Source organism: Neofelis nebulosa, chromosome 9 (assembly GCF_028018385.1).
Source record: "Neofelis nebulosa isolate mNeoNeb1 chromosome 9, mNeoNeb1.pri, whole genome shotgun sequence".
Taxonomy (NCBI): Eukaryota; Metazoa; Chordata; class Mammalia; order Carnivora; family Felidae; genus Neofelis; species Neofelis nebulosa.
Window position 1 is genome coordinate 32,690,854 of NC_080790.1, and position 26,006 is coordinate 32,716,859.

The 26,006-nt window shown below is 44.9% G+C and overlaps 1 protein-coding gene across 3 annotated transcripts in view; it reads left to right on the plus strand.

Moving 5' to 3' along the window:
* The first annotated feature begins 728 nt into the window (after positions 1-728).
* TMEM178A (transmembrane protein 178A) overlaps positions 729-26,006 on the plus strand; it is a 52,558-nt gene continuing 27,280 nt past the window's right edge. Inside the window, exon 1 of one of the 3 annotated variants that reach the window (XM_058683134.1) lies at positions 729-1,236. In XM_058683134.1, the coding sequence (XP_058539117.1) occupies positions 837-1,236 (400 nt within the window). In that variant the 5' untranslated portion in view covers positions 729-836. Of the gene's footprint in view, positions 1,237-23,750; positions 23,985-26,006 lie in introns of those variants that run through there. The other 2 variants (XM_058683133.1, XM_058683135.1) reach the window with 2 other exon arrangements.

Below are 26,006 nucleotides of genomic sequence, written 5' to 3' on the forward strand. Positions count from 1 at the left end.
GGTTGCAGTGGACAAGTGAGAGGGAAAGAGAGCACCGACAGAGAGCGGCCAAGGGGTCTAAGAGGCTGCATCCTTCAGGCGTCGAGAGACAGGGGCTCCAGCTCCAGATCACGATTCCAAAGAGTTAAATATCACCACGCAGCCAGCTCTGGATGGGATTTGCTTCTGGGTGCAAAACGGGACACTGATCAAAATCAACTTGGACAAGTGACAAGACTGAGTCTGATTTCGGTGGATGTCTTTTAAGGTCGTTGGAGGGGAGAGGACGCGAGGCAGCGTGCTCGGGGGTAGGTGGAGAGAAGCTTCCAGTCCAGGGCAGGGGTATAAAGGGACACGGAGTCGGCGAACGGCGAGACCAAACGAGTGGGGAAAAGAGAGAGGAAGAGTTGAAGAAAAGTAGGGGGAAGTGGGGCCAGGGTTAGGGAGAGAGAGAGGAGGACAGGAGAGAAAAGTCAGGGCGGCGGGGAGGGATTAAAAGGGAAGGGGGATCGCCGGGGAGAAGGGCGGACGGCAGGCTCGGGCGGTGGAGAGGAGGCGAGGGGAGTGAGCGGGTGGGGGGCGCCGCGGGGCCGGGGAGGAGGGGGAGGGGGAGGGCCAGAAAGTGCGAGCGGCGCGGGGGGCGGCGGGGAGCCGGGGGCCCGGTGGGGGCGGGGGGGGGGGCGGTCGGAGGAGCGGAGCCGGGCGGGGAGCCGGGGGGCGGGGAGGCCGCGGGAGGGAGGGAGGTGGGGGGCAGGTGGGGGAGCGCGGGAGGGAGCGCGGCGGAGAGCCGAGGCCAAGTGCATTGTGTCTGGCGGCGGCGCGCGAGCCCACCGGCGGCTGCGGCGGGGCGGGAAGCCATGGAGCCGCGGGCGCTCGTCACGGCGCTCAGCCTCGGCCTCAGCCTCTGCTCCCTGGGGCTGCTGGTCACGGCCATCTTCACCGACCACTGGTACGAGACCGACCCCCGGCGCCACAAGGAGAGCTGCGAGCGCAGCCGCGCGGGCGCCGACCCCCCGGACCAGAAGAACCGCCTCATGCCGCTGTCGCACCTGCCGCTGCGGGACTCGCCCCCGCTGGGGCGCCGGCTGCTCCCGGGGGGCCCGGGGCGCGCCGACCCCGAGTCCTGGCGCTCGCTGCTGGGGCTCGGCGGGCTGGACGCCGAGTGCGGCCGGCCGCTCTTCGCCACCTACTCGGGCCTCTGGAGGAAGTGCTACTTCCTGGGCATCGACCGGGACATCGACACCCTCATCCTGAAAGGTGAGCGGCGGGCGCGCCCTGCGCCCCGGGCGCCCGCGCGGGGAGCGCAGCCCACGGCTCCCCCGGGGCGCGCCGGTCCCCGCGGCCGCGTCCCCGCGCCCCTCTCCCCGGCCCATTCTTTCATCCTTCCCGGCCGCCTCGGTTCTTCCTTTCTCGTCCTTTCTTGCTTCCCCGTCCCTCCCCTCTTCTCTTCTCTCGCTCTTTCTTTCCACGACTCTTCCCTTCTCATCCTGCCCTCCCCTCCTTCCCTCAAGCCTGTGCTGTAGCCCCCACCCCCGGCTTCTAGCTGCTTCTTTCTTTCCCTTGCCTCCTGTGCCCCTCTTCCTTTCCTCTCCCCTCGTCCTTCGCTGTCTTTGTACACCTGCCAGACTTGGAATGCATGTGCAGCTTTTCTCGCCGCTGCTCCCCTACGGAGGGTAACAATAAGAAAGACCCGACCTTTCCGAGCCGGCCACCTCTCAAGTTGTGCTTCCCTTTTAGAAATACCTTTGGAAGTAAAGTGGTGCAAGCCTCAGAAGAGGCAGAAAGGGGCTTTTTCTTGTATTGTCCTCCTGTCGGCATTAGACGGAACTGGTGTGGTCATCCCAGCCTGGCAGGCTAATGGGAAGCTAAGGAGGCCCGAGGTTTTCTTCCCAACCCCAAAGTGCAGGGTTCGTATTGATTAGACCTCAGATAGCATTAATTCATTGGTGAGGCAGCTGCACGCAGATAGGACGTCTACTTTTTTTCCAGCCTTCCGGATCCATCACTCCTCACACCACCCCTCAGTGTCTAGGCACGCCAGGGTGAGAGGAGAGAACCCTCCAAAGCCCTTTAAAGTGCAGCTTTCTGGGTTTGGAGTGGAGTCTCTCGTGTTTGGGATACCGTGTAAGGCTGCTTTTGTTGTTTTGGTTTTGGGTACTGAGTTGTACAGCATCAGTTTGCTCTTCTGAAGTCTGTGCAACACCTGGGTCCCATGCATGTAATCAAAAGTTTGATTTTTTTTTTTTTTTTTTTTTTGGTAATCTCATTCATGTAAAAATATTCAACGATTCCGTCCTATGGGTGAAGCTTCCTTCTAACTTTCAGGGTTCCACTCTTAATGTACATTCTTTTTCTCTGAGATGAAAAAGCATACCTTCTTTCCCTTGGACTCATTCTTGCAAAAAGGAAAAAGTCTAAAATCTGTATGTTTTAGTATCTAGGAGCCATTCAGGAAAGCCAGAGAAGGGACTTGTGTTGAATTATAGTGTGGAACAGAATCACGTAGAAAGGAGGGGGTTAATAACGGTTTGGCCTTCAGAGTCTTGTTAGTTGGCATATTCTTCATTTCTCATACATGTCAACTTCCTCCTTCCCATGGCTAGCTCAGCTGGGGACTGCCATCTGAAATCTGTCTGTGCATGGAAGGACTCCAGAGCTTTTTTGAGGGGGGGGAGGATAAGGACAGAAGCCTTCCTTAAGGAAGTAAACCTTTTTCTTTCCTCTCCTAACTCGCATCCAAATCTGATTTCACCTCATGAAGATGCTGCATAATTAATTCTGATAGTAGCATAGTACATGAACAAACTGCAAAAGCTGAATTTGGAGGCTCAGTTATGGAATGCTCATTTAGGCAAGGCAATTTTGAAAGCTAAGCAGTGTAGTCTGTCTTTGGAAACGAGAGAGCTGCATTGCCTTACACTCTTTCTATGCCTACGGTAGTTGATTGCATGTAAATTGGCTAGAGAGGAATGCCTGGGACAGCAGGGCAGAGTCTAACCTGACAACAGGAGAGGGACCACCTCCCCACCCCCACCCTGGGATACTGCACCTTCCCCACCTCTGGAAGTGCCCTGGCTAGCTGTGGTGCCCAGGTCTTGGGCAGTCCAGAATCAAATGATCCTAAAGGTGGAAGGGACTTTAGAGGTCACTGAATCCCATCTCCTGCCTATTGTTCAAACTCCCTTCTTCTACAGTCTTTCTGGCAAATGTTTGTCCAGACTAGCACTTCCATAAGATTCCTATACTAGTTAAAAGAATTATATTTTTCTCATCATGAATGCGGTGTTTTAGATGAAAGCAATATCAGCTTTGTAATATTGATGGTGTTTAGCTCATTCTTTGTGCAGAACACTAGAGGGTTCTAGGCTGTAACCAGAAGACACGGGCTCTGCTGCTCAGTTGCAATGTGTCCTCCAAGAAGTGTCTGGGTCTCATTGGCCTTCAGTTCACTTGTCTGTGGTATCAGGAAAGCTGACTGCTCTTTAGGGAATTTTCTAGTTCTAAAATTTAACATTGTTGTAATAATAACAGTGTAAATTTAGCTTTCTGGGAAGTTAATGAGCTGACATTATTAAGACATGAGGAGTTTGGAGAAAATGACAGATATCAGTACATTATAGGATCATAATTTGTTTTTTGGGAGATGGCCAAAAATGTGTCAAGTACTTTCAACATTCCTACTAATCTACCTCGGGCTGGTTATATAACTCTTATGGATCTCCTTTCATTAGCTGCGAAATGAATGGGCAAAATGAACGGCTTTAAAATTCTGTGATTCTATGAACAATTTGATTTTGGCATCAGTATTAGGGAAACATTATTACCTTTGTCTTGGCATCGGACCTTAGTGGCTGTGGGATGAATTTCTTAAATGAGTCATATACATCTAGCAGTTGAAATCACATCTCACTTAAAAATTTAGATAACTAGGGTCTTATGTTCTATTTTTACTTCCTTCTCTGAATTGCCTTGTTTATGAGTTCTAACCTTTAGAAATTTTAACCATGAGAAATGAAGGAAAGTAGATTCAAATGCGAGAGTGGGGTGGGGTGGGCAAGGGCCACAGACCCGCCTGGGATAGTTAGTGAGCTTTTGAGAGAAAAAGAAAAAGATTAGCTGTTCTACATACGGACTTAGAAGGCCAAGCCTGGAGGTGAGTAAACGTTGCGGAGAAGAAAGTGTGAGTTGATAATGTGGAAAACATTCTCATAGTTGGGATTGTTTGCATTTCGTGTTCCCGGAGGCCAGGCAAGTATTTCTGAGAGATGTAGAGGAGACAGAAACAGTCTCAATGTAGAGAATGAGAGATTAGTTTAGAAATGACACGGATAGACGGATAGTCTATGTCATCTTACTCTACTGAAGAGAAGAAATCACATGAGCCAGAAAAGCATTGGTCTCGATGGGACAGATATTTGGGAAAAGTCACCAAATTCTGATCGTCACCCTTCATTTATGATTCTAGTTCACTGCTAGCCCAGCGTGACCCTAGGAGGTCTAGACTGGCCCTACAAGCAGGACCTTCAGTGAGAATGGTGGTGAAGTTATTATTGATAAATCCATTAAGAACCAAGACTAGATAGAGCCTACCAGGCTGACAGAGGGCCATTCGACAGCACAATTGGAAGACATTTGTTTTTCCAGCTGCAAGTCCTCTAACCAGCCCTACGCTGACCAGTCCACATTTCACTCTCTTGCCCACTGGGATAGCTTGTAAAGACTTTAGAGATACTAGGTTCACACTGTATTTTTCCATAGTTTACTATCCAGTGCGGTAAGTGGCCACTGAAAGCCTATTATGTTCAAGGCAATATGAGGAAGATTTGCCATGTGCGGCTCTTTTGTGTTTGAGTTGGTCCGTTGATTCTAAATTATTCTTCCGTGTAGTTCCTTCTTGCAGCTAACTTTTGATGCTAAGGAAGCTTCACTGGTCAAAGTAGGGACTATATCCAAAGAAGTCATCCTCCACTTGGCAGTAAGAAGGATATAAAAGTTGAGAGACCCCGGTTGCAGGAACTTGAGAGAATAGACTTAAAGCATAGAGCCTCAGGCCCCTCAGTGCCACCGGGACTGCTAGAATTTTGAATGCGACCTGTCCATGCAAAAGTCACAGAAAGCCAGTAAAGCGGGTAGATGTGGCATGGATTAAATAAGAAGCCCAGGAAATGAGAAGAGGTGACCTAAAGACAGGATCTTCATTCATTCATTGACTCATTCATTCATCCATCGGATTTATTCACTCAACAGATATATATTAGGTACCCGGTATTACTGTAAGTGTGGAGGATACAGGAATGAATCAATGCATACAAACGTCTCTCCTCGTTAGAGTTCATATCAAGTGGTGCAGTTAGTTTCTAGTGGGTTATGTAGTAACTGCACTTAGTAGGTTATGGGAAGAGCACTTGGGGAGGGCAGCTAGCACTGGTTGGCAAATGATAGAGAGTACAGTGCATAGTGATGGAGTGCTCTGCCCTTTGGGGTCCCCGGCCCTTCTGTTCCAAGTACAACTCCTCTGTTTAAACCACTCGATGAACATTCAAACAGGAGGGCAGATGGAAGGAATCTCAGTTGGAAACATTATATAATGCTGCTTTCAGTAACTGAAAACACTGATTTTAATAAATAAACATTGATGAGACTTGTGAATACATTATGTGGTGAGCTTTGGAGAAATTAATTTTGAATGGGGATTAGTCATTGAAATTATATCAGAAGTTCCAACTGTTCTTACTGGCCTTCACTTTAGTTTCCTAAAATTTTTTAATTAAAAATCTTCATTAAAAGCAATTAACATTACATTTCAAATATATGTGCCTTGTTGATGGAGATCAAATTCTAATCATATATTGCCTGCAATAAACAAAAAGAAAATGAATGTTGCAGTGTTTTATTTTTATGAAATTTAAAGGGATAGAATTTCAGAAATGTGAAGATCATAATTCTGTATGCACAATGTTAACTTGTATAAATCATTTGGGATTGAATTCTTGAAACTTGAAATAAAACATGTCCTTGTGGTTTCAGAAGCATTTTTCATCTAATGAGATAAACAGAGATATCAAAGACAGTGGGACACAAATACTTTGTCATTTTGTTCTCTGCAAGAGAAAGAAAGTAGGAAAATTGATAGGAAATTCACTGGATCACTCTGCTAATGATTTATCTGTTTCCCTTGTTGCTTATTTTCTATGAAATTAATAGTCTGTACAGGATCCACAAAGTTCTACCTGACACAGAATTAGATTGATGCTTTTCTTCAGCTCATTTGTAGACCAAAGTATCATTTGTGTTAGAATAATTATCTCCCAAGAGTAGCTGTATCTAGGAAAGTTGAGAGACTAGCACTGTTTCTCCCCTCTGACCCATTAGGTCACATATTGTCCCCAGATCTTCTCTTGGACCAGAAGATGCCGCTGGCAAAGGGATTCCTTAGTTTTGGGGGTGCTGGGGATATCAATAAGACTTCCTTTTTCTTTCTTTTTTCTCAAAGCAAGTGGTCTCTGAAACCGTTTTGAGCAGCACTCCATATCGCTTGTATTTATTCATTTTTAAATTATGTGCATGGACCATACTAACACCTGCATCATAAAGCACAGACAGAAGCAAATTTTGAAGGGATGTGGTAATAGATATCGACAGAAGTTCAACTCTTTTCACCCTGCATTCCAAAAGGTGGCATGTACACACCCCACTTTGAAGAGCGTTTCTCTCCCTGCTCGTTAGCAGAGCCAAGTCTCTCATCTGAGCAGAGAAAGGAGTGATCTTTCCCATCCTGGCTGAACTTCATGGGGGATCTCCCCGTGCACTGTTATGTCACACACATTCATCTTGCACGAGGGGAAGAAGACACATTTTCTTTCTGCATCATTTCTGACACTAGGCACAGTATTAAATGAGCCCTTTTTGATTAAACAACCGCCAGCTCATACCACACAACTCTTAACGACTAGATTTGTAGTTTTGCCGCACAGCGTTTTGAGGCTGAACAGAGTGTGTTTCCACACGTTCTATTGCTAACGCTCCTGAAGGTTATCTTGAAGAGAAATTAAATTCTGACTTGCCACTCTGCTAGCAAAAAAAAAAAAAAAAAAAAAAAAAAAATGCTTAAATTCTTTCCGTCTGCACATAGGAATTGTCTTTTAAAACGGACTTCTAAACACAAAAGTGGATGGTGTGTTAAGTGGCTTGTGATCAAAATTGCCAGAATCAATGACATTTGTATCCACCATGTCTCATGGATAACATTTAGCAATAGCTTTGAGGGAGAAAAAAGGAAGAGTTTTTGCTATGTCATAGAAAGTTCATATCCAATTATATCCAAGTTGCTGTGATTTTTTTGTGTTAGCTACTGATTTTTCTTCTCCACAGCTCAACAAGAGCCCTCAAATCCCATCAGGCAGGCTACTGGTAATTGCAAGCGTTCTTGATTGCTGTAGAAGATAAGCTTTTGTTAGGGGAGCATCTGGACGTTACATGCCATTGAGGGAGCAAGGGAGACTCCCAGTGTGGATGCTGAGCTGGAGACCGTAATGAGTGGGAACATTGAAGGAATTTAGGCGGGCCATCCGGTGTTCCCAACACTTACCAAGCATGACCTTTCCTTTGATCTCCCTTATACCTGAAGTGCAGTGCACCCCAGATTATTGGTCTGTGACCTCTGCCAAGCAAGCTGTGACCTTGGCGTGGCTGTCTCCTCATTCCCTCAGCCCACCTTGCTTGTTCCCATCTTACCTTTCAGGGAGCTTCCACTGTTCTTTGCTACCCAATCGCGTGAACATCTGGGTTCCATTTTCTGGTACTGCTTGCTGGCTAAAAGAATAAAAATGATCAGATTTGGTCATCCTCTTCACTTCCTCCCCCCTTGCAAAAGCAACTGGTGAAATAGAAAGGACAAGTTAAAAACAATCAAACTGGAAGATTGGTAAATACGTCACATAGCCAACATGTCTTTTTCGGAGTAAAACCTAACTCCACATTTTGGGGCAATTCAGCTAAGATCATTTTTAAGACCGTGTAGACTTGCTTTAGGTTTAAAAAATTTGTTTTCCTACAGTTACGATAAAAAAAAAAAAACAACACAAACCCAGCACAATATTGATATTGTCTAAAGCTTTGCACAACTGGTTGTAAAGATTTTTATCAAAATAAAGGCATCTGTAAATAGAGTGGACGTTGTCTTCGAAACCTGATAAAATTTATGTCAGTTTATTTTTTTCCCCACTTTCTTACAGTGTTTCTCTGTGGTTAAAAGTGATTGCAGTGATTAATCTATTTTATTGCAAGTTTTAACTAAAAGGATGTGACTGAACTTGGAGCATGAGAGTAGGCATTGGCCGTCTGAGGCCGACAGCCTTTGTTTGCTGTGGAGTTAACTGGAAACTATATGCTGCGCTCCATCTTTCTTGGAGTTCAGCCAGATAAACTGATTGCAGACCTAACAATAATGTCATGGGGGCATCCATCAGAGGATGCATTAACAAGGGAATAAAGGGAAACAATACCAACCATATTTTAGTTTCTGTGATCTTAAATTACTGCGGACACATGGAATGATTTTCTAGAACTTGCTAGAAAAGTGTTCAGACTTTTCGATGTTTTGTTCACAGGTAAAAATCAATCGACTCATTTCTCCTCTAAGGACCTAGAGGATGTACTATGTTCCCTTTTGGTCTCTCCGGGTAATTTGATACCATATAGGTACGGAGGGAAAAGTTTCCAGGAACAGAAGTTGGAAATTCTGAATGTATCGATAACTCCAGGGGGGTTTGACTGTCCCTTTGCAACAGGTCACTCAACTGCAAATCAACACTGATCCTTTCATCTGCCAATAAGCACTGACATGCAGACTTCGGGTCTGTCACAGGGGAACAGGCAGGGTTGGGAGAATGGTGGAGTGGGGAGGGTGGGGAACCTATATTTGGCTCGGATCTCTTTTGTTTAACATATTAAGGAATTTTTCTTTGGTGTAGGGGATGTGAGCATTTGCTTCACTCAGTGATCAGTCAACAAATGTTACTGAGTGTTGGAAAGGAAATGCCTTTGAAGATAAGAGGCTGCTTAGTGAAAAATATGGGTGCTATGTCCTCCTGTCTTGTGGGGTGGTACTTTCCCTAACCGTACCCAGAGCAGTGAGGAAGGAGGTTTGGGTAGGTCGTTAATTTGGGTTCAAATGCCATTTCTTAAGTTCTCACGATTTTGAAAACTGCTTACAGTAACGGTTACAGCTGTCATGGAATTTTAAGCGTGTGCCTCCCGTAAAATGGTCCTCAATGAAGTTATTCCGAAAAACAACAGAACTGGTCACTTGTCATGGGATTGAGAAATCGTGAAACAGATCATCACGGTGACAGTGGGAGTTACAATGGGAGTAACTGAGCCCAGGCCAACTAGAGCTCAGTATTTGTTTTATGTCACTGATGCTTCAGAATCACTTCTGGATCATTTCCTTCTTCGCATCCAACACATTGGAGGAAACTTTGGTGTTCAGACAATGGAAGCTTTGGCTGAAGGAAGCTAAAACTCACAAGTACTAGACAAATAATGAGACGAGCTGAAGAAAAGTGTGGCGGGAAAAGTGACAGTGACTGCTAACACGAATGTTTCTGAAAAACGCCGTCTTTTTGTTCGGGTGTCGAAACAAAACAAAAGATGCAAGGAAAGCGTTTACTATTCAGCAGTAGAAGAGAACATCCAGCCAGAAGATGTCCGCCCAAGAAGCATCAAAGTCAAGTTGTAGTTCTTTCCTCCTTTTTTCTCAAGAGTTACCTTTTCTTTCTGAAGGAGACTCAGCATGGTAGGAGGAAAATAGGTAAGCACATGTAGAATCAAAGATCCACAGAGTTGAAAGGAACTTTGAGCAACGATCCTCACCCAATTTTTTTGCGATGATGCCTGTGGTAGAAGGTTTCCACGTGTGCTGCGAATGCCTATCAATTACATGCAATTCCCAGCACACCGGCCCGAATTTCCTTTCCTTTTCTTCCTGAAAGCCCATTATCAGAACGCCTGTGAGGGAGGGGATGTTGTAATCAGCAGCATTTTGAATCTGTTTTAATTTATAAAACAGTCTATCATTTGGAGAAAGGAGGCCCTTCAATCTTGTATGGAAGAAGCTGAGAGATCGCCGTCTGACAGGCAGTGGGGAGCGCGGGGGGTGGGGGGTGGCTTTATCCACATTGCATATTCTTCGTGGAGGGCGGTGAAGGGAGCTGATGGATATTGTGCGCATGGGCGCTTCGGTCCCCCGGAGTCATCCCGGACACCACTACTGACTTGGAAAATTGGGAGCTGTGTAAGTAACTCATTACCGGTTAGTCTTCTGAACTGGCCCCAACACACCTGATTTGGGACAATTTTTAAAAAGTGACAGCAGGGGCGCCTGGGTGGCGCAGTCGGTTAAGCGTCCGACTTCAGCCAGGTCACGATCTCGCGGTCCGTGAGTTCGAGCCCCGCGTAAGGCTCTGGGCTGATGGCTCGGAGCCTGTTTCCGATTCTGTGTCTCCCTCTCTCTCTGCCCCTCCCCCGTTCATGCTCTGTCTCTCTCTGTCCCAAAAATAAATAAAAAACGTTGAAAAAAAAAATTAAAAAAAAAAAAAGTGACAGGAGCACAGTTTGGTATGCCCTCCAGATGTGACACGGTTATTGAAATAAATATGTCTGAGAGCCTCTGAGAGACCTTAAACGGAGTCACTCCCTGTTCTCTAATCCACACATACAGATGATTCTGCAGTAATATTTTGATTACGCCATGGGGGAAATTGAGCGCTTCTTCCTAATTGGCCAGATTTTCATTTTGGAAATTTGTGGCATGGGTACTTTTTAGAGCATGTTTTTTTTTTGTTTGTTTGTTTGGTTGGTTTTTTATTTCTAAACTATCACAGAGTTTTTGTTTTAGCATGCTTCCAGTTCTATTTACGGTTAAAATGGCAGACTTATTTCCTGCCCCTGGCCAAGTAGTCTATATATGGAGTTTTCTGGAGTTGTTTTTATTTCTGCAAAGGTCAGGTAGAGCAGCATTTCTGATTAGGTAGGAAACATTATAATTTGAGCTGTGGGTCTAATTTTTATAAAAGGCAATTAATAAAGTGCTTGATAAACACCCACTTACCTAGGTGGGTTTATCAGTTGAGGATCTCTTAGTGCCAAATGGCAGAAAACCTAAATAAAAACGGCTTTACCTACAAGGAAAATGTATTATCTCCCATAACAAGAAGCCTGGAGGAAGGCTGCACCTGGGCTGATTAAAGATTCAGTGCTATTGGGCTTTAGTAGTCCCAACATGGCTGTTTTTGCCTCCAGGCTTGTCTCTTCCTGGTCACAGCGGTGCCATGAGTCACTTCCCCATACAGCAACAGTTCAAACTAGGAAGGAAGGGAGACTACCCCATTTGGTGAACCTCTTTGATAAAAAGCGTAATTTCCCATAAGTCTCCCAGCAGACTTCCCAGAGGTCTCATTGGTGAGAATTCTGTCACATGACCATTCCCTAAACCAATCCCTGGCAGTGGAATGGAATGATCAGAATTCCCGTAGACCAATTAAGTTTTCTTCTGGCCCTGGAGAAGGAAGGGCCCAGTCTTCCCAGGAAGCATTTGGCTGCCTGACAGGGGAACAAGATTTGGTTTCTGTTAGCTAAGGAAATGTGGTTGTTGTGTTTACAACCATAGTGCCTGCCGCAGTAGGGAACTTCAAATGGCAGTCCTGTCCCAGCTGTGGTTGTTCTGCAGGTAGATCAGGACTGAGAGGAGAACCCAGGTTTTCTACTAGCTTTTCCAGATTTACTATGTTGTCTCTCTGTATCCTGCCCTCATGGGCAAAGGGGAAGAAAAATACCTTTTTCCCTCTGCACGCCTAGCTTCTCCACTTGGGACCTTATAAATCAGATTTATGGAATTCACATTAACAAAAGGAAAACAACAGAAATTTAACATACGCATGGTGCATATACACGGGAGCACTTAGAGATGAATTTCCAACCTTCCTGGTAGATAGGGGAAGGAGGAGGGCAGAGAAGTATTCTTATATCTACTTCTTCTCAATTGCCTTCAGCTCACAATAGTCCTTATGCAAAAGTAGCATGTTCTGGGGCAGCATATTCTGCTAACTTTCTTGGGCACACAGTAGTGCCTTGAAATCCCAGTGCCTTTGTTGTTGTTTTTTTTTCTTTAATTTTTAAAAAATGTTTATTTATTTTTGAAACAGAGACAGAGACAGAGTGTGAGCAGGGGAGGGGCAGAGAGAGAGAGAGAGAGAGAGAGAGAGCGAGACACAATCTGAAGCAGGCTCCAGGCTCTGTGCTGACAGCACAGGCTCAGCACAGAGCCTGACACAGGGCTCGAACTCACAAACTGTGAGATCGTGACCTGAGCCAAAACCAAGAGTCAGAAACCGACTGAGTCACCACCCAGGTGAAATCCCGGTGCCTTTGTGAAGAGCCCGTTGTGATTCTTTACTCTCTAATGACCTAGAGACTTCATGATTATTTCTAAGGAGGCTTATTTATAATTGCACTTTTAGACATGGAAGGTAAAGTGTTCAAAATTGTGTGTGTTAGGGGATATGGATGTACTCTAAGATTTGATAGTGCAGTTGCTATAAATCTGATGCACACTACTTTGGTGAGTTCAATGTTTTTAGTGCTTCCTGGATATACATTTGCCCCCATGCCCAACCTCCCCCCGCCCCCCAACCCATGTAGAAGTTCAGTGCACATTAGAGAAGAGCTCTGTGGTGACCATTATTCTGAATATACCTTTCTCCCCACCTCAAGCCAGCTTGATTTATAAAAATCTGTTCACCCCATAGTATGACTTGTTTTAATTTCTTGTAGGAAAACCATGGTGACCGTAACATATTTCATTCTCATCCCTTGACTGGTGACCGAGTGACCATTATTAGAGACAGCATGTGTCTGTCACTACAACAACTGGAGAAAGGAAATGAGCAACTCACTCCGCGGTTGTCTGTGTCCTGATGTGTTGGTACAGGCACATAGTCAAAACCTGAGAAGCTAACCAATTCTAATCTGAAGAAGAGCCGCTTTACCAGTGTCTTTACGGGGCTTGAATAATCCTTGAGATCTCTGTGAAGTACTGTTTGCTTTCAGAATTGCAAATCCGGAAGGCCACGTGAGGAGGCAGTTGTTTGGTCGTGTATGATCTTGGGTTTGGAGGAGGGGGTGGAGGGAGACCGTGTCAGGATGAATCTCAGTCATCTCAGCAGGAATGTTCAAAGCCAGCCCACTCCAGCGCACCTCACATTTCTTGATGGAATTGCTACGCTCCTCTTGGACATCTTACTTGAAACTGAGCGGCCTATTTATTAAAGCTTGATACCTCTTTAGAGCAGGAATTTCAAGGCAAGAAAATAATCTGAACCATTACAGATGGGCTGAGCTAGCAGGATTTTAGCACAGAAGCCTCAGAAGATGGTGGAGAGCCACAAGGTATGTGGGTGGACATATATTTGGACCACCAGATTGCACGCCAATTTGTAGGTTCAAAAAAAAAAAAAAAAAGGCAAGAGAGCAGGCAGGAAAGGAAAGAAAGCAGGAAAGAACAAATGAGCAACTATTTGGTGAATCGTTGGAGGACCATCTCTATGGGGATCTTATTTCTTTAAATATCTATTAGCGCATTAATCTTTCTAAAATACAACCTTATCATGCCTTTCCTTTTATTAAAAGTCTCTGTCTGCAGGGTTCCTCAATAAATTAAGCCCAGAATTACCAAATGATCCAGCCATTCCACTCCTAGAAATAAACTTGGAAGAATCGAAAGCGGGGACTCAAATGAAATCTTCTACACGAATGTGCATAGCACCATTCATATTAGCCCAAAGTGGATACAACCCAGATGTCCATCCATTGATGAATAGATCAACAAAATGCGGTATATTATACCATGGAACATTATGCAGCCATAAAAAGGAATGATTTGCTGATGCGTGTTTCAATACGGATGAATCATGAAACCATTATGCTAAGTGGAAGGAGCCAGACACAAAAGGCAAAGTATTGTATGATTCCATTTATAGAAATGTCCAGAATAGGCCAATCCACAGAGAAATACCGTGCCCTCTTGTCCATCTGGGCACTCTTCCTTGAAAGCTTAGTGCCTTTGTTATTTCCTCTCTAAACTTCCTTGACCCTAGCCTCAGCCCCTCGCTCGGCAAAATTAATTGCTTTATTAGCTGAGACCCCAGTGTGTTTTATACATTCCTCTATGAAAGCACTTCTTACATTGTATTGTGGTTTGTTTCCTTGTCCGTTTTTCTCCCTACCTTACGGCCAGGGACGGATGCCACCCAGCCCAGTATCTGGCACACGGTGATCTTTCCATAGAATGGCTGTTGAGAGAATTGCATTGGATTGATTCAAATCATGGTCATCCTATCTGGTTCATTTTCTTGTCACCCCCTCCATCATTTTTTATGCAATTCATGGGCAAGGAGAAGGGAGAATTATTCCCAGTTTTCAAAGCCTAGGACTCTAATAATGAATTCAAGACAAAGTACTTGGCATTTTTAAAAAGTAGTCATAGTTTAGATGTAAAAAAGCATTTATGACCTGCTTTTATTTTTGAAGTGTTCAAAACAATCAGTGTAAAATTAACAAAGTGCTTCTGTACGAGGGATTTTCCTCCTAAAATGTTCTTAATCCTGCACTAAAGGATTATATTATTATTGAGGTTTTCTTGTCTTTCTGCTTATCTCCACAGGAAGTCTCTCCCCTCAAGGAGCTGCCCAGGTTGTCCCTGTTCACTCACAGGACTTAGCAGGGCGCTTTATAAATACTAGGAACCCGGTACATACGTAGTGTTTTTGCAAAGCTTGTTCTAAGTGTTCCTTTGTACAGTTTTGGTATGTTAAATACTCTTTTTTTTTTTTTTTCAATAGCATTGTTGCAAGCCCAATTACATACTTCCTTTGACCAGCAACCTGAATAGCTGGAATAAACTGCAGAAGGACCTTTGGCTGTGCCCTTCATCAGGCTCGATACCGAGCTGTCCGCTGAGTCGGGCTCATTACTAGAAGGCTCTCGTCAGCTAGAGAATCGAATGGGGTGCAAGAGCACTTTTAGGGCTCTCCCAGCAGAGGTGGCTCTCCAGGAGCTTTGCTGGCATTCTGAAGTGATCTCTCTCCAACACGTTTATTTTGCAGTTTTCTGAGGAGACAGGAGTCAGGAGACTTGGGGCATCCTCACCGCTCTGTTATTAACTCACTCTGTGACCTTGGGCAAGTCGCCTCACCTCTCCAGCCTCATTTTCTCATTCGTACATACAGAGATTGGATCAGCGTAACCTGTAGGGTCTCTTTCACCATTACCTGGTGGTAATTACAGGATGCCCAGAAAACAGCAGCTTAATTGACTTTGCAAAGTGTAAGGATAGGAAAAGGTCAGTTCTCTCTAGAAGCAGGTGAGCATTAGGACAATTCAAATTTGCGAGGCTTTTCCTGTGTTCAGATTGTTCCCCCGTATGTCTTTCTTTTCTTTGCTTTTTTGAATGTGACAGGCTTTCTTATTGCTTAATTTTCTTTTTCGTTTCCTGAGGCTTTCAAAGGAGAAAGCAGGACTTTTCTGTATTGTTCCGGGAATTCTCTTCTGTGGGAGCAATGTTTGCCATTTGGTTGGAAGAATTCACCTGTATAATTTTTTCTTCTTCTTAGAGGATTTTATAGGGAATTGGTAATAATAAGTTATATCTGGTTTTAGGGACTAGAGTCAGAGTTTATAATAGAGAACAAAAAGGATTACCCTTTAGAAAATTGCATAGTATCATTTAAATATTGCCTTACTTGCTCATTTTTAAATGTCTTTGAGGAAGTTTTGAAAAGATTTTGATGAAAGAAAAAAACTCATATTTTTTTTGTTACCACAGAAAAAATTCTAGCTTTATTCCTTCTTTGCTTCGAAGAGTGTTTAATACTTATAATCCATGTGAAGTCAATGAGAAGTCTACAGTTATGTGTTACACTTCATTTTGTTCAAAAGTTTTAAAGATATGCTTTCTGAATTTAATATTCCACTGTGTGTGATACCTGGAAGTTATATTTGATCAGTTTAATTTAATTCTTGTTATGAATCCTGATTATTCATTTCAGTTTCTTTTCCCCCCCTCAAATGATATTTTAGGTTGCTTGCCACATATTGTAACTGGCATAATAGTTAATTTTAGGGGCACCTGGGTGGCTTAGTCGGTTAAGCGTCTGACTTTGGCTCAGGTCATGATTTCACAGTTTGTGAGTTCGAGCCCCGCATCGGGCTCTGTGCTGACCGCTCAGAGCCTGGAGCCTGTTCGGATTCTGTGTCTGCCCCTCTCTCTGCCCTCCCCAGCTTGTGCTCTGTCTCTCTCTCTCTCAAAAATAAAATAAACTTAAAAAAATTTTTTTAAGTAGTTAATTTTACTGAAAGCCTTATTCAAAAAATTTGAACATGCCATGACTTTCCTTGACCCCAAATTTCCTCCTTTGCCGAGGAAAGGATATACCCAGGTAACCTCTTTAGTCATCCCTGGCCGTGATAGCACATCTGCTGCTCAACTTCTGATCCTTGATAGGAACAGTTGTTTTCACTGAAATCCTTCCACACAAAGCAGAGAATAGGTAGACAGGTCAATTATCTACATCATCTCCATTGGGGTCAGGCTGGTTCTCACCGAGAGAGCCAGAGTGTGACTTCCAGAAGACAGCATGTGGTCTAAGGTACTGAGTGTAGTCCCTAACCTGGCCCCTGTCGTAAGCATTTGGTTATTTGGAAGACCTACTTAGAAGATTGTCTAAGAGGAGGGAAAAAAGGTTAAGGAAACCACACTGAATGGTGATGGGAAAGATGGGAGAGAAGCAAGTCCATGGAGAATGAGAGGCATCACAGAATGGTCTTAATTTTGGTCCCTTGATTAGGGAATATTTTTCTTAGAAAGTTTCTTCATTCTTTTGGGATTTTGTTTCTGTCTTTCCTTTTATAAACAGTAATGCTAGGGAAGAGTTTTATACAATCCCTGGGAGATTATGAACTAGGTAAGTGAAATTACTCTGTCGTAGCCATATGATGAGCGTGATGCTTATGGGGTAAGAAAAAAGCACCTTAAATGTACGCAGCATGTTCCTTCCACGTCACTCGAAGCAGCTTTTTACGAGGAGAAAGAGGAGATGTGTTTCCAGAGTAAGCACATGTGGTAGAGGAGAAGGACATTAGAACTGCTGGTAGTTACCATTTGTATACAGAGGGGGTTCAAGTGTTCCAGCGGTGGTGGGATATGGGAGCAGGGAGGAGATGAGGAAACCTGGGCACCAGGAGCTACAGGCCTACCTGTATGCATGTAAGACCTTGCCGAGTCACGTAAACCTCTCTAGACCTCAGCTGGACGTATGTATATGTATGTATGTGTGTATGTATGTATTTATTTATTATATTTATTTATTTAAAAATAAGTGAACGTTATTTCCTTATTTTTATTTATTTATTTAAAAATAAATATTTTATTTGAAAATAAATTTATTGATTTAGATTTAAAAATAAATTTTATTTATACTTAAAAATAAGTTTATGTATTTATATTTAAATATAAATAAATTTATATATTTAAATAAATAAATTTATTTTTAAATATAAATAAATTTATATTTTTAAATTAATATTTAAATATTTAAATTTAATATTTAATTAAATTTAATTAAATTAATTAATTTAATTAATTAAATAAAATTAAATATTTAAATTTAAATATTAATTTAAAAATATAAATTTATTTATATTTAAAAATAAATTTATTTATTTAAATATATAAACTTATTTATTTAAGAATATAAATAAATGTATCTATTTAAGAATAAAAATACATTTATTTATTTAAGAATACATAAATAAATAAGTAGAATAAAAAGAATAGATAAATAAATTTAAATTTTTTTTTCAACGTTTTTTATTTATTTTTGGGACAGAGAGAGACAGAGCATGAACGGGGGAGGGGCAGAGAGAGAGGGAGACACAGAATCGGAAACAGGCTCCAGGCTCCGAGCCATCAGCCCAGAGCCCGACGCGGGGCTCGAACTCACGGACCGGGAGATCGTGACCTGGCTGAAGTCGGACGCTTAACAGACTGCGCCACCCAGGCGCCCCTAGATAAATAAATTTAAAGAGGAGGGGCAGAGAGAGAGGGAGACAGAGAATCCAGAGCAGACTTTGTGGTGTCAGTGCAGAGCCCCATGTGGGGCTCAAACTCAAACTCAGGAACCGTGAGATCACGACCTGAGCCGAAGTCAGACGCTTAACTGACTGAGCCACCCAGGCGCCCCTCAGCTGGTCATTTTTAAAGTGAAGGGTCGGACTTCATGACTTCTAAGAGTTTTCCAAATTATTACATTTTATGGTTTATTTATAGCATCAGGACGTCTGGGTGAGTTTTCCAGATAGCTGAAACCTGCCTTTCTGTGCATCAATACTGGTGTTTATCTAAATGGATGGATATATTTATTCAATGCCTTATGCACATCCCTGCCTTCTGAAACAGCACTAAATTTAACTTCTGTGTAGTGATTCAGGTTATCGTTATGAACAATGATGTAGTACTTAGGTACCTGTAGGGAATGTAGTGAGTGTGTAGAACTATTGGCCTCAAAACTAAGTAACACCACAGTCTACTATTCTTAAAAAAATTGTGCTTGCTCTCTTTTTTGTTTTGTTTTTGTTTGTTTGGCTTGCTGCTTTTCTAAATACCACTTCCTTTTGCTTCTGTTATCTGACCTGCCGCCTCTAACTTCCCTTTTTATATTCTACTTTGCTGGTTTGAATGGGCTAGGAACAGGGGGCTGGAGACGAAGCAAGTAGGAATAAGGTCTGAAGTTAGAGCAAACAGCCTCTAGGAGGGATTTCAGGAGGTATTCCTGCCAGTGAAGACCTGATTGCCAGCGCTTGAGGCTTTTGGGGGCGTTCTTCCCCGTTGCAGTAAGTAAGCCTTGCATGAGTACAGTATGAAGGTGTATTTACGGAACGATGTAAAGTTTGTGACCATTCTCCTTGCAGGAGAAGACATGAACGGTGGCAGGGCAAGAATGCCAAGAGGGCTCAGAAATAGAAAGGGGTCACTGAGAGGGCAAATGGGAGGATCTGTGAGAGTGTCAGATGATGGACAGGCAAGGCCAGGTCTCATTCGCAGGGCATCCCCCACCATCATCCTGTTCCCAGCCTTGGCTTGCCAGCCATTCTCTACCATGACAGCCCATTACTACCTCCTTTAGATAAAGCAGATACGGGGGATTGGCAGTGGCCGAGTTGAATTAGGACCCATGGATGCTGAACTTCTGGTTAATTGTCATCGTATTGATCCTCAAGGCCACTTGTAGTAGATTAAGAAAAGGTAAATTGGTTATTCATTTTCTGCATATTTACATGGAAATGCCACTTTATTAGCTTGCAAAATACAGTATCTTCCCTTTCAGCATAAATTTGGACACTGACTAATTTGCACTTGTTTAATCTTGCAAGCTTGGCAATTTTGGGAAGCCTCCTACACCCCCCCCCCCACCATCCTCCCTCCCCATAGTCTCACCTCACCCATCCGGCAAAGCCAAGAATGTTGCTTCACGCTGTAGGAGCCATATTAAAAAATACCACTGGGTTTCTCTAAGCTTTTCTGAAGTAAATTAATTAATTAATAAGCATCGCATAGGTTGGTCTCTCCTAGGGCTCTCTTTGCTGTGCTTTCTGGGTGCACCCAACGAAGCAGCGAGACCTGGTGCTTCCTGGGACCACAGCTCCCTTGCCCAGGTGGGGGACAGGAGCTCATCCTGGGTAGGAGGGGAGCACGGGGGCTCTAAAGTCGGCAGCTGTGGCTTCATCCAGGATCGTGTTTATGTACCTCCTGAGGGGAATAGGGAGGTATGGGGGGGAAAACCATGAGGTGATCAGTAATTAGAGAAATGGGGCTACCTGCGCCACCTCTTTTGTCGTGGAAGTTACGTGTGCCACGATTGTGTACCACCTGTGTTAGCTTTGTCCTCCCTTTTAACACAATCAGCGTGGGTGACGATGGGCACAGGTGCGGAAACAACTTCTGCCTTCTTCCCTACTAATGCTGACCCCGCCTCACTTCCAGAAAAATGCTGTCAGACTTGAGCTCAGGATTCTGGAATATATAACGGTATATATAACAGTATAGCCTGTGGGCTTATTTATCCGAGGCTTCGGATTGACTTCTTCTTTATTGATCGGGGCTGATAATCATGCAGTCTGTTGGGCTGTTCCTAATTATTCTGGCTATCTTAATTATTGGATTGTGCATGATCTGTTCTGTTCAAATAATTTCTCAGCAAAAAGAATTGAACCAGCTGAAGAGTGTGTATACATCTACCTTGTTCCTATCTACTCTGCCTCTAGCCCTCTGTGTCACGTTAAATGAATCATTTTCGCCTCCCTGTTTTTCATTTTCCTCTCTGTGAACACAGAACGATATGATCTTGTGGCTTAAGATTTAGGGTCACTGGATATCAGGCACTAGCAAAATGTAAATTGTTGCCACCAGTTTGACAGGACCATTCATGCTGACTTTATGTCATTTAAATCTTGATATTTTTCTCATTATGAGCTTACAAAAACATATGCTCGTTGTAGAAAATGCTGAAAACCGCAGAGAGGAAAACAAAAATCATTTATAACCCTGCGACTTAGTTATAGATGCCTGGTAAAGTTTGATTTCTTCTCATCCAGACTTTACACAAATGTATACACAAAGACGTATTTGGGATAATATAATATATACTGCTTTGCAGCCAGCGTCAAGCCACAAGAATTTTTGCAGTTTTCATCATTTTTAATATCTGCATAGTATTTTAATGTGTGGACGCCCAGTCTTCTAGTTAACTATTCTTTCTGACTCTCCTATGTCCTCATATCCCTTTTTTTCCCCCCAACTGACGGAATCTTCTATCTGAAATAAAACTTGATCCTATCACTGGCTTGCTGTAACACTTCTGTGGCTCCTGATAACTTACTGGGTGAGGCCTTGCAGTGGGGAGAAAGCTAGGCTGCCAGCTGCCCGCCAACCTCTCCTTTCAGATCCTTATTCTTACCACTCTCCGTCTCACACTTCATGCTCCGGCAGCACTGACCCTCCTGTCCGTCAGTCCCTGCAAACGCTCCTTCCCTCTGCACTTCTGCCTTAGCTCTTCCTCTGTCCGGAACGCCCATTCCTTCCCCTGACGTCACCACCCGTGACCTGGCTGATGCTGACTCAGTTTTAAAATTCACTCCTGGATGGCATCTCTGACTTCCCCCTTTCACGGGGAACGGGTCTCTCCGGGCAGTTCTGTAACAGCCTGTTTGTACCCCCATCACTTAAGTGACTCCTGGCCCCCTCCAATCCGTTCTCACATGAAGGCAAGAATGAAGTGCTTTATGCTTGTTTGTTTCAAAAACAAACAAAAAAATCAACTCTGAGCCTGCCCTCAATTCTGATCGTTTGTAATCTGTGGCGACTCCCATTGAGGCTCTGTCTCAATCCGCCTTCAGGCTCTCCGTGTTCTAGTCCCCACTCAGCTCTCTAGCAACACCTTCCCTGGCCCCCTCACACTCTGCACCCCAGTACCGCAGACCCTCCTCTTATCGCAGGATTTTGCAACTTTGAAGAATGAAGAGGTGGGCACAAAATGAGCAGCAGGCAAAAGTTTATCAGAGTATAAGATTGGAAAGGGAGAATAGTAGGCAAGCTCTCTTTACAGAAAGGGGACATTCGAAAGTGAATGCCTGCGAACTATAGGCGAGCGTTCTTGTTTTATAAGGGTCTGATGCCCTCCTCCTTCCCTTCCCCCTTGTTCCTTCTCAGGTTCTACCCTTCTTGGCTTGATAGTCTTAGGTGCTGTGTTGTCCATTCCTGATTGGCTCATTTCCATTGTAGGAGGGGTGGTCTATGGCCATCTTCTGTCAGATTCCTGAGGGAAACCTCAAGGGGGAGTGGGAGGTGTCTGTTACATTCTTATGAGGAACCTTATGCCTTCAGGGGGTTTGCTGTGGTCACCTGTTCCCAGCATTGTTGCAAAATAAGTGTTTTCCCCACCCAGGGACCTCAAGTCCCATCCTTTCCATCTCTGCCTATTTTATCCTATCTTTTCCTATCATACTCTTCAAAGTCCTGTCCATGCCCTTCCTTCTGCCCCATGAGAATATTCCTGCCTATCCTCAAGACCTCAGCCGTCTTGGACTGCCCTCATGGCTCAGGCATCCTGTCCCCTGGTCTCAGGGAACTGTGTGCTTCTCCTTCATGTCTGAGTTGTAATGTTGCATCTATTTGTGCTATTATTTCAATAACGCCAGTGTCTTTCACTAGACTCTAAGCTCTCTGAGGGTAGGGCCTCTGTTCGTTTTCATCCACTTTATAGATAGAATTGGATTGGGGGAAGAATCCCCACATCCACTAGCTGAGGTTAGAACAAAGTCTTCAAAGAGATCGAGCTGGATAGATGTGAGATAGATGTGACCAAGTCGGGCAGCGCAGGAGCTGTGGATTAAAGGTGGTCGTGCATAAAAGTACCTGCTCTTTCATAGTCCTGGGCATACCCTATGAAATCAATACTACCAGGCCCATTTTACAGGTTAACGAAGACCCAGAGAATTTCATAAAGATGGCAGGTGGTAGGGCCATCATTTAATGCTGAGCCATCCTTCAGGATGGGGGGGCAGCCTGGAATGAAGGACAGGCCAGTCCAGGCTGTCTACTAGGAAGTGATGGACCTCTTGGGGTATTGTTGTAGAGCCCCACATGTTCTTTATGTGTCCCAGGTTGTCTTTTGGCAGCTGGCTGACTCGTTTGCGTGGTCTGAAACCGGCCAGGCAGCAAAGACGTGCAGCCAGAAGCAGGGCGATCGGCAGAGGCCGATTTCATCACTGCACATTTGTGCCCCTGGCAATTAATGGTGCTCTCCCAGTCCTTTTGCCTTGCCCTACACAGGTGGGGGCAGCTCCTGGCCAGGGTCCCGGGATCCTCAGAGGGCACTGGGCTAAGTCCTGGGCACAGTGCTGAGACTAGGGAAACAGGTATTCTGAGCCCTGCAAGGAAACCGAGGTGGCCCTTCCGCTTCTAGTCCAAGGCTTTCGAAAGTTACCCCCACCCCCACCCCTACGGGAGGCTGAGAACCGTGGGGTTCCCTGGAACGCCAGACTTCTAGCCCCAGGCTTTGAAAACCCAACAGAGGCAAAACATAAGTCTTCTGGCAAAGGAGAATAATCCAGAAAGGATGTTGCCAGAGAGTTTAAAAAAAATTCTTCAGGATTTTCTTAAATTAGGTTTTCCTTTTAATTACCTAGTTATCCTTCAGAAACTTGGAACAGTCCCATTCCTTATCAACATATTCCTTGTCAATTATGCACAGGCTCAGGCTTATGGTGCCGAGGGTGATGCTTAAGTACCAGGCAGCTGGAAGTTTTCCCCTTGGGTTGTGGGGAGTGTCAGGAATGCTAATGCGCTGTGCTCTGGGCTGAGCTGGTGGCTGAAGGCAGAGGCCTCACTGAGCACTGGCCCAGGGGCAGGGCGGGGAGCAGATAAGAGGCTCAGGGTCTGCACTGCCCTCCCCAGGGGGAGGGAGGGTGGCCCCACCGGGCAACTGGGGGGCTGAGCGTTAATCTCTAATTTTTGTGATTCTGATAGACCCTCCCCCACTCCCTGGTTCTTAACACTGCATTCTCAGAGGATTGGAATGATGCTTAGCAAAACTGCTTATTGGCACTTTTTTTCCCCCCCTGTCTGGCTGTCTATGTCATTCAGGCTGCCTGAGGTAAAATTAGGGCTGGAAACATCGTGTGGGCATGTTCTGTTGCAATGTGGGCTGGAGCGTGGCAGGGCTCTTGTATGATGCGAGGCCACAGTGGTGAGGTGCAGGTCTGGACCATTCGCGAGTTATCTTGTCCCCCCCACGTCCTCCGCCGAGGCTTCTGGGGGCTGCATGTGATAAGCACAGGTGGTCAGAGAGAGAAGCCCAGCTTCGCTGCACGCTGTCGTTGGAACTGGACCAGAAGTACGTTTTATATTTCGGGCCCAAGCACTTGATGGTTGTTTTGACCCTTTGAGCTGTGTGGGTGGGTGGGGAGTTGTGGTAGGAGGAAGAATGGGGACTTCACTTTGGAGTGTGCAGCCGTGGGGGTGGGCCTCTTTCCCCACATAGAGATTCCCAAATGGATGGCGGTTCCAATTTGGCCCAGGGGAAGATTTTCCCTTCCCATCCTCACTCTAGGTTTGGAGTGTTGCCCCACCAATCTGGGGCTCAGGTGTGGGGCTCTGGGTGACAGAGAGATGCAGTCGAGCCCTCATTCCTGGCCACCGTGCTCCACCTGCTTCCCTCTCCTCAGGCACCCCTGTGCCCCTTCTGTTTGTTCTCAGCCCTCCTCCGGGGTTTTAGGCACCTGACGGCCTGCTCGGCCAGCAGGGAAAGAAATCTGTGCATGCAGAGGTTTGGACAGTGGTTTCCTCGAGTATTTCCTTCTGTTTCCTTGTGGGTAGAGGGCAGCATGAGAACAAAGGAAATGGAAGCATACAAATAATACTGCGGATAAAAGCAACGCACAAGTCCAGCCTTGCCTGCCTGCTTTGTCCTCGTCCCTTTAAGGGGACCAATTGGGCACGATCAGGTGTAGTCATTAGTGACTCACATCTGACAAGGTCTGTTAAGATATCTGAGACTGGCTTTGGAAGGAGATGCAGATTCCATGCCAGCTCTGTTAGCCCTGGGACTTTGGACAGATGGTTTAGCCTCACTGAGCCTCAGTTTCCTCCTCTGTAAAACAGAGGTAGCCTCAGAAGTCTATCTCACGAGGGACATGTGAGTAAAGCTCTGAGCCTAGAGTCTGGCGTCATCTAGCAATCCTTCAGAAAGCTATGCTCACAACTATTTATTTATTTATCTATCTAAAATCTTTGTATTTTTGGAGAGAGCAGTGGGGGAGGGGCAGAGAGAGGGGACAGAGGATATGAAGCAGGGTCTGTGCCGACAGGCTGACGCCAGCGAGCCTGATGTGGGGCTTGGACTCACGAATTGGGACAGGCCACCTAAGGGGTCTGTGCCTTGTTCTTCCTATTTGTACAAGGAACAGAATGTCGTCCATATATGACTTGTGAGGATGTGTGATGAGACGCTCTGAACACAGCGTAACAGGCTACGTGATAAATAAAAGCATGATTATGCCATTTTCCTGTAGGCCACACCAGAGCAATTCTGGTGGTCCCACACCTGTGCTTACCTGGCTGCAGATTTATGTCATGACTTAGGGGTGTCTCTGGAGCTGCTGGAGGAACCGGCACACACGGGAAATAGTGGGAAAGAGGGTCCCGCCCGGACTCTCATCTTCCTTGCCGCTGCCTCAAAAGGCTCTGGGATTTGGTTTCTTCCTACCATAAAGTTCTTGCCGCTGGGAGGTGGTGAGTGCCATCCTCCATCGTTCACGTTGCAGTGAATCCTGGATAATCCATTCAATTTGGAGATTTTGTCCCCCTTCACTTCTTGTCTCTGGTGTCTTCCCGGCCACCTGACTATGAAGGGGCTGGAGAAGGGAAAGGAAATGAAATCGGACTTGTCAGGTTTGCTCGGTCGTTGCTCATTCTTGATCATTACTGCGAAAAAGTTGAAAATATTGTTTCCAATCAATTTATATTGTTTTTTGAAATTGATTTCAATAGCCTACCGAAGCCCAGGAGTACAACTCTATCAATTATCGAGCCAGCAATAGAACAGGTGCTCTATAGATCCCGAAGTCTGGCTCTAAAGGGCTCCCAGTTGCCATTTATCTTGATATGTATCTGTGACATGTCTCATCATAAATCCAGCAGCCCATCTGGTGAAGGGGACATAAGAACATTGTTCATGGTAGCAAATATGTTTAAATTTTTTCACAGTTTGAGCAGATCCATTACCCTTGCCTATACTGCCATAAATTAGCTCTACCAAACATTGCTTCCCTAATCTCCATATCCGCCAGTAATTAGTCAATTCAGCTTGATCCAGGGTTCACTTTCGTAAAGGAAACAAACTTCTGAAAGTGTAGCT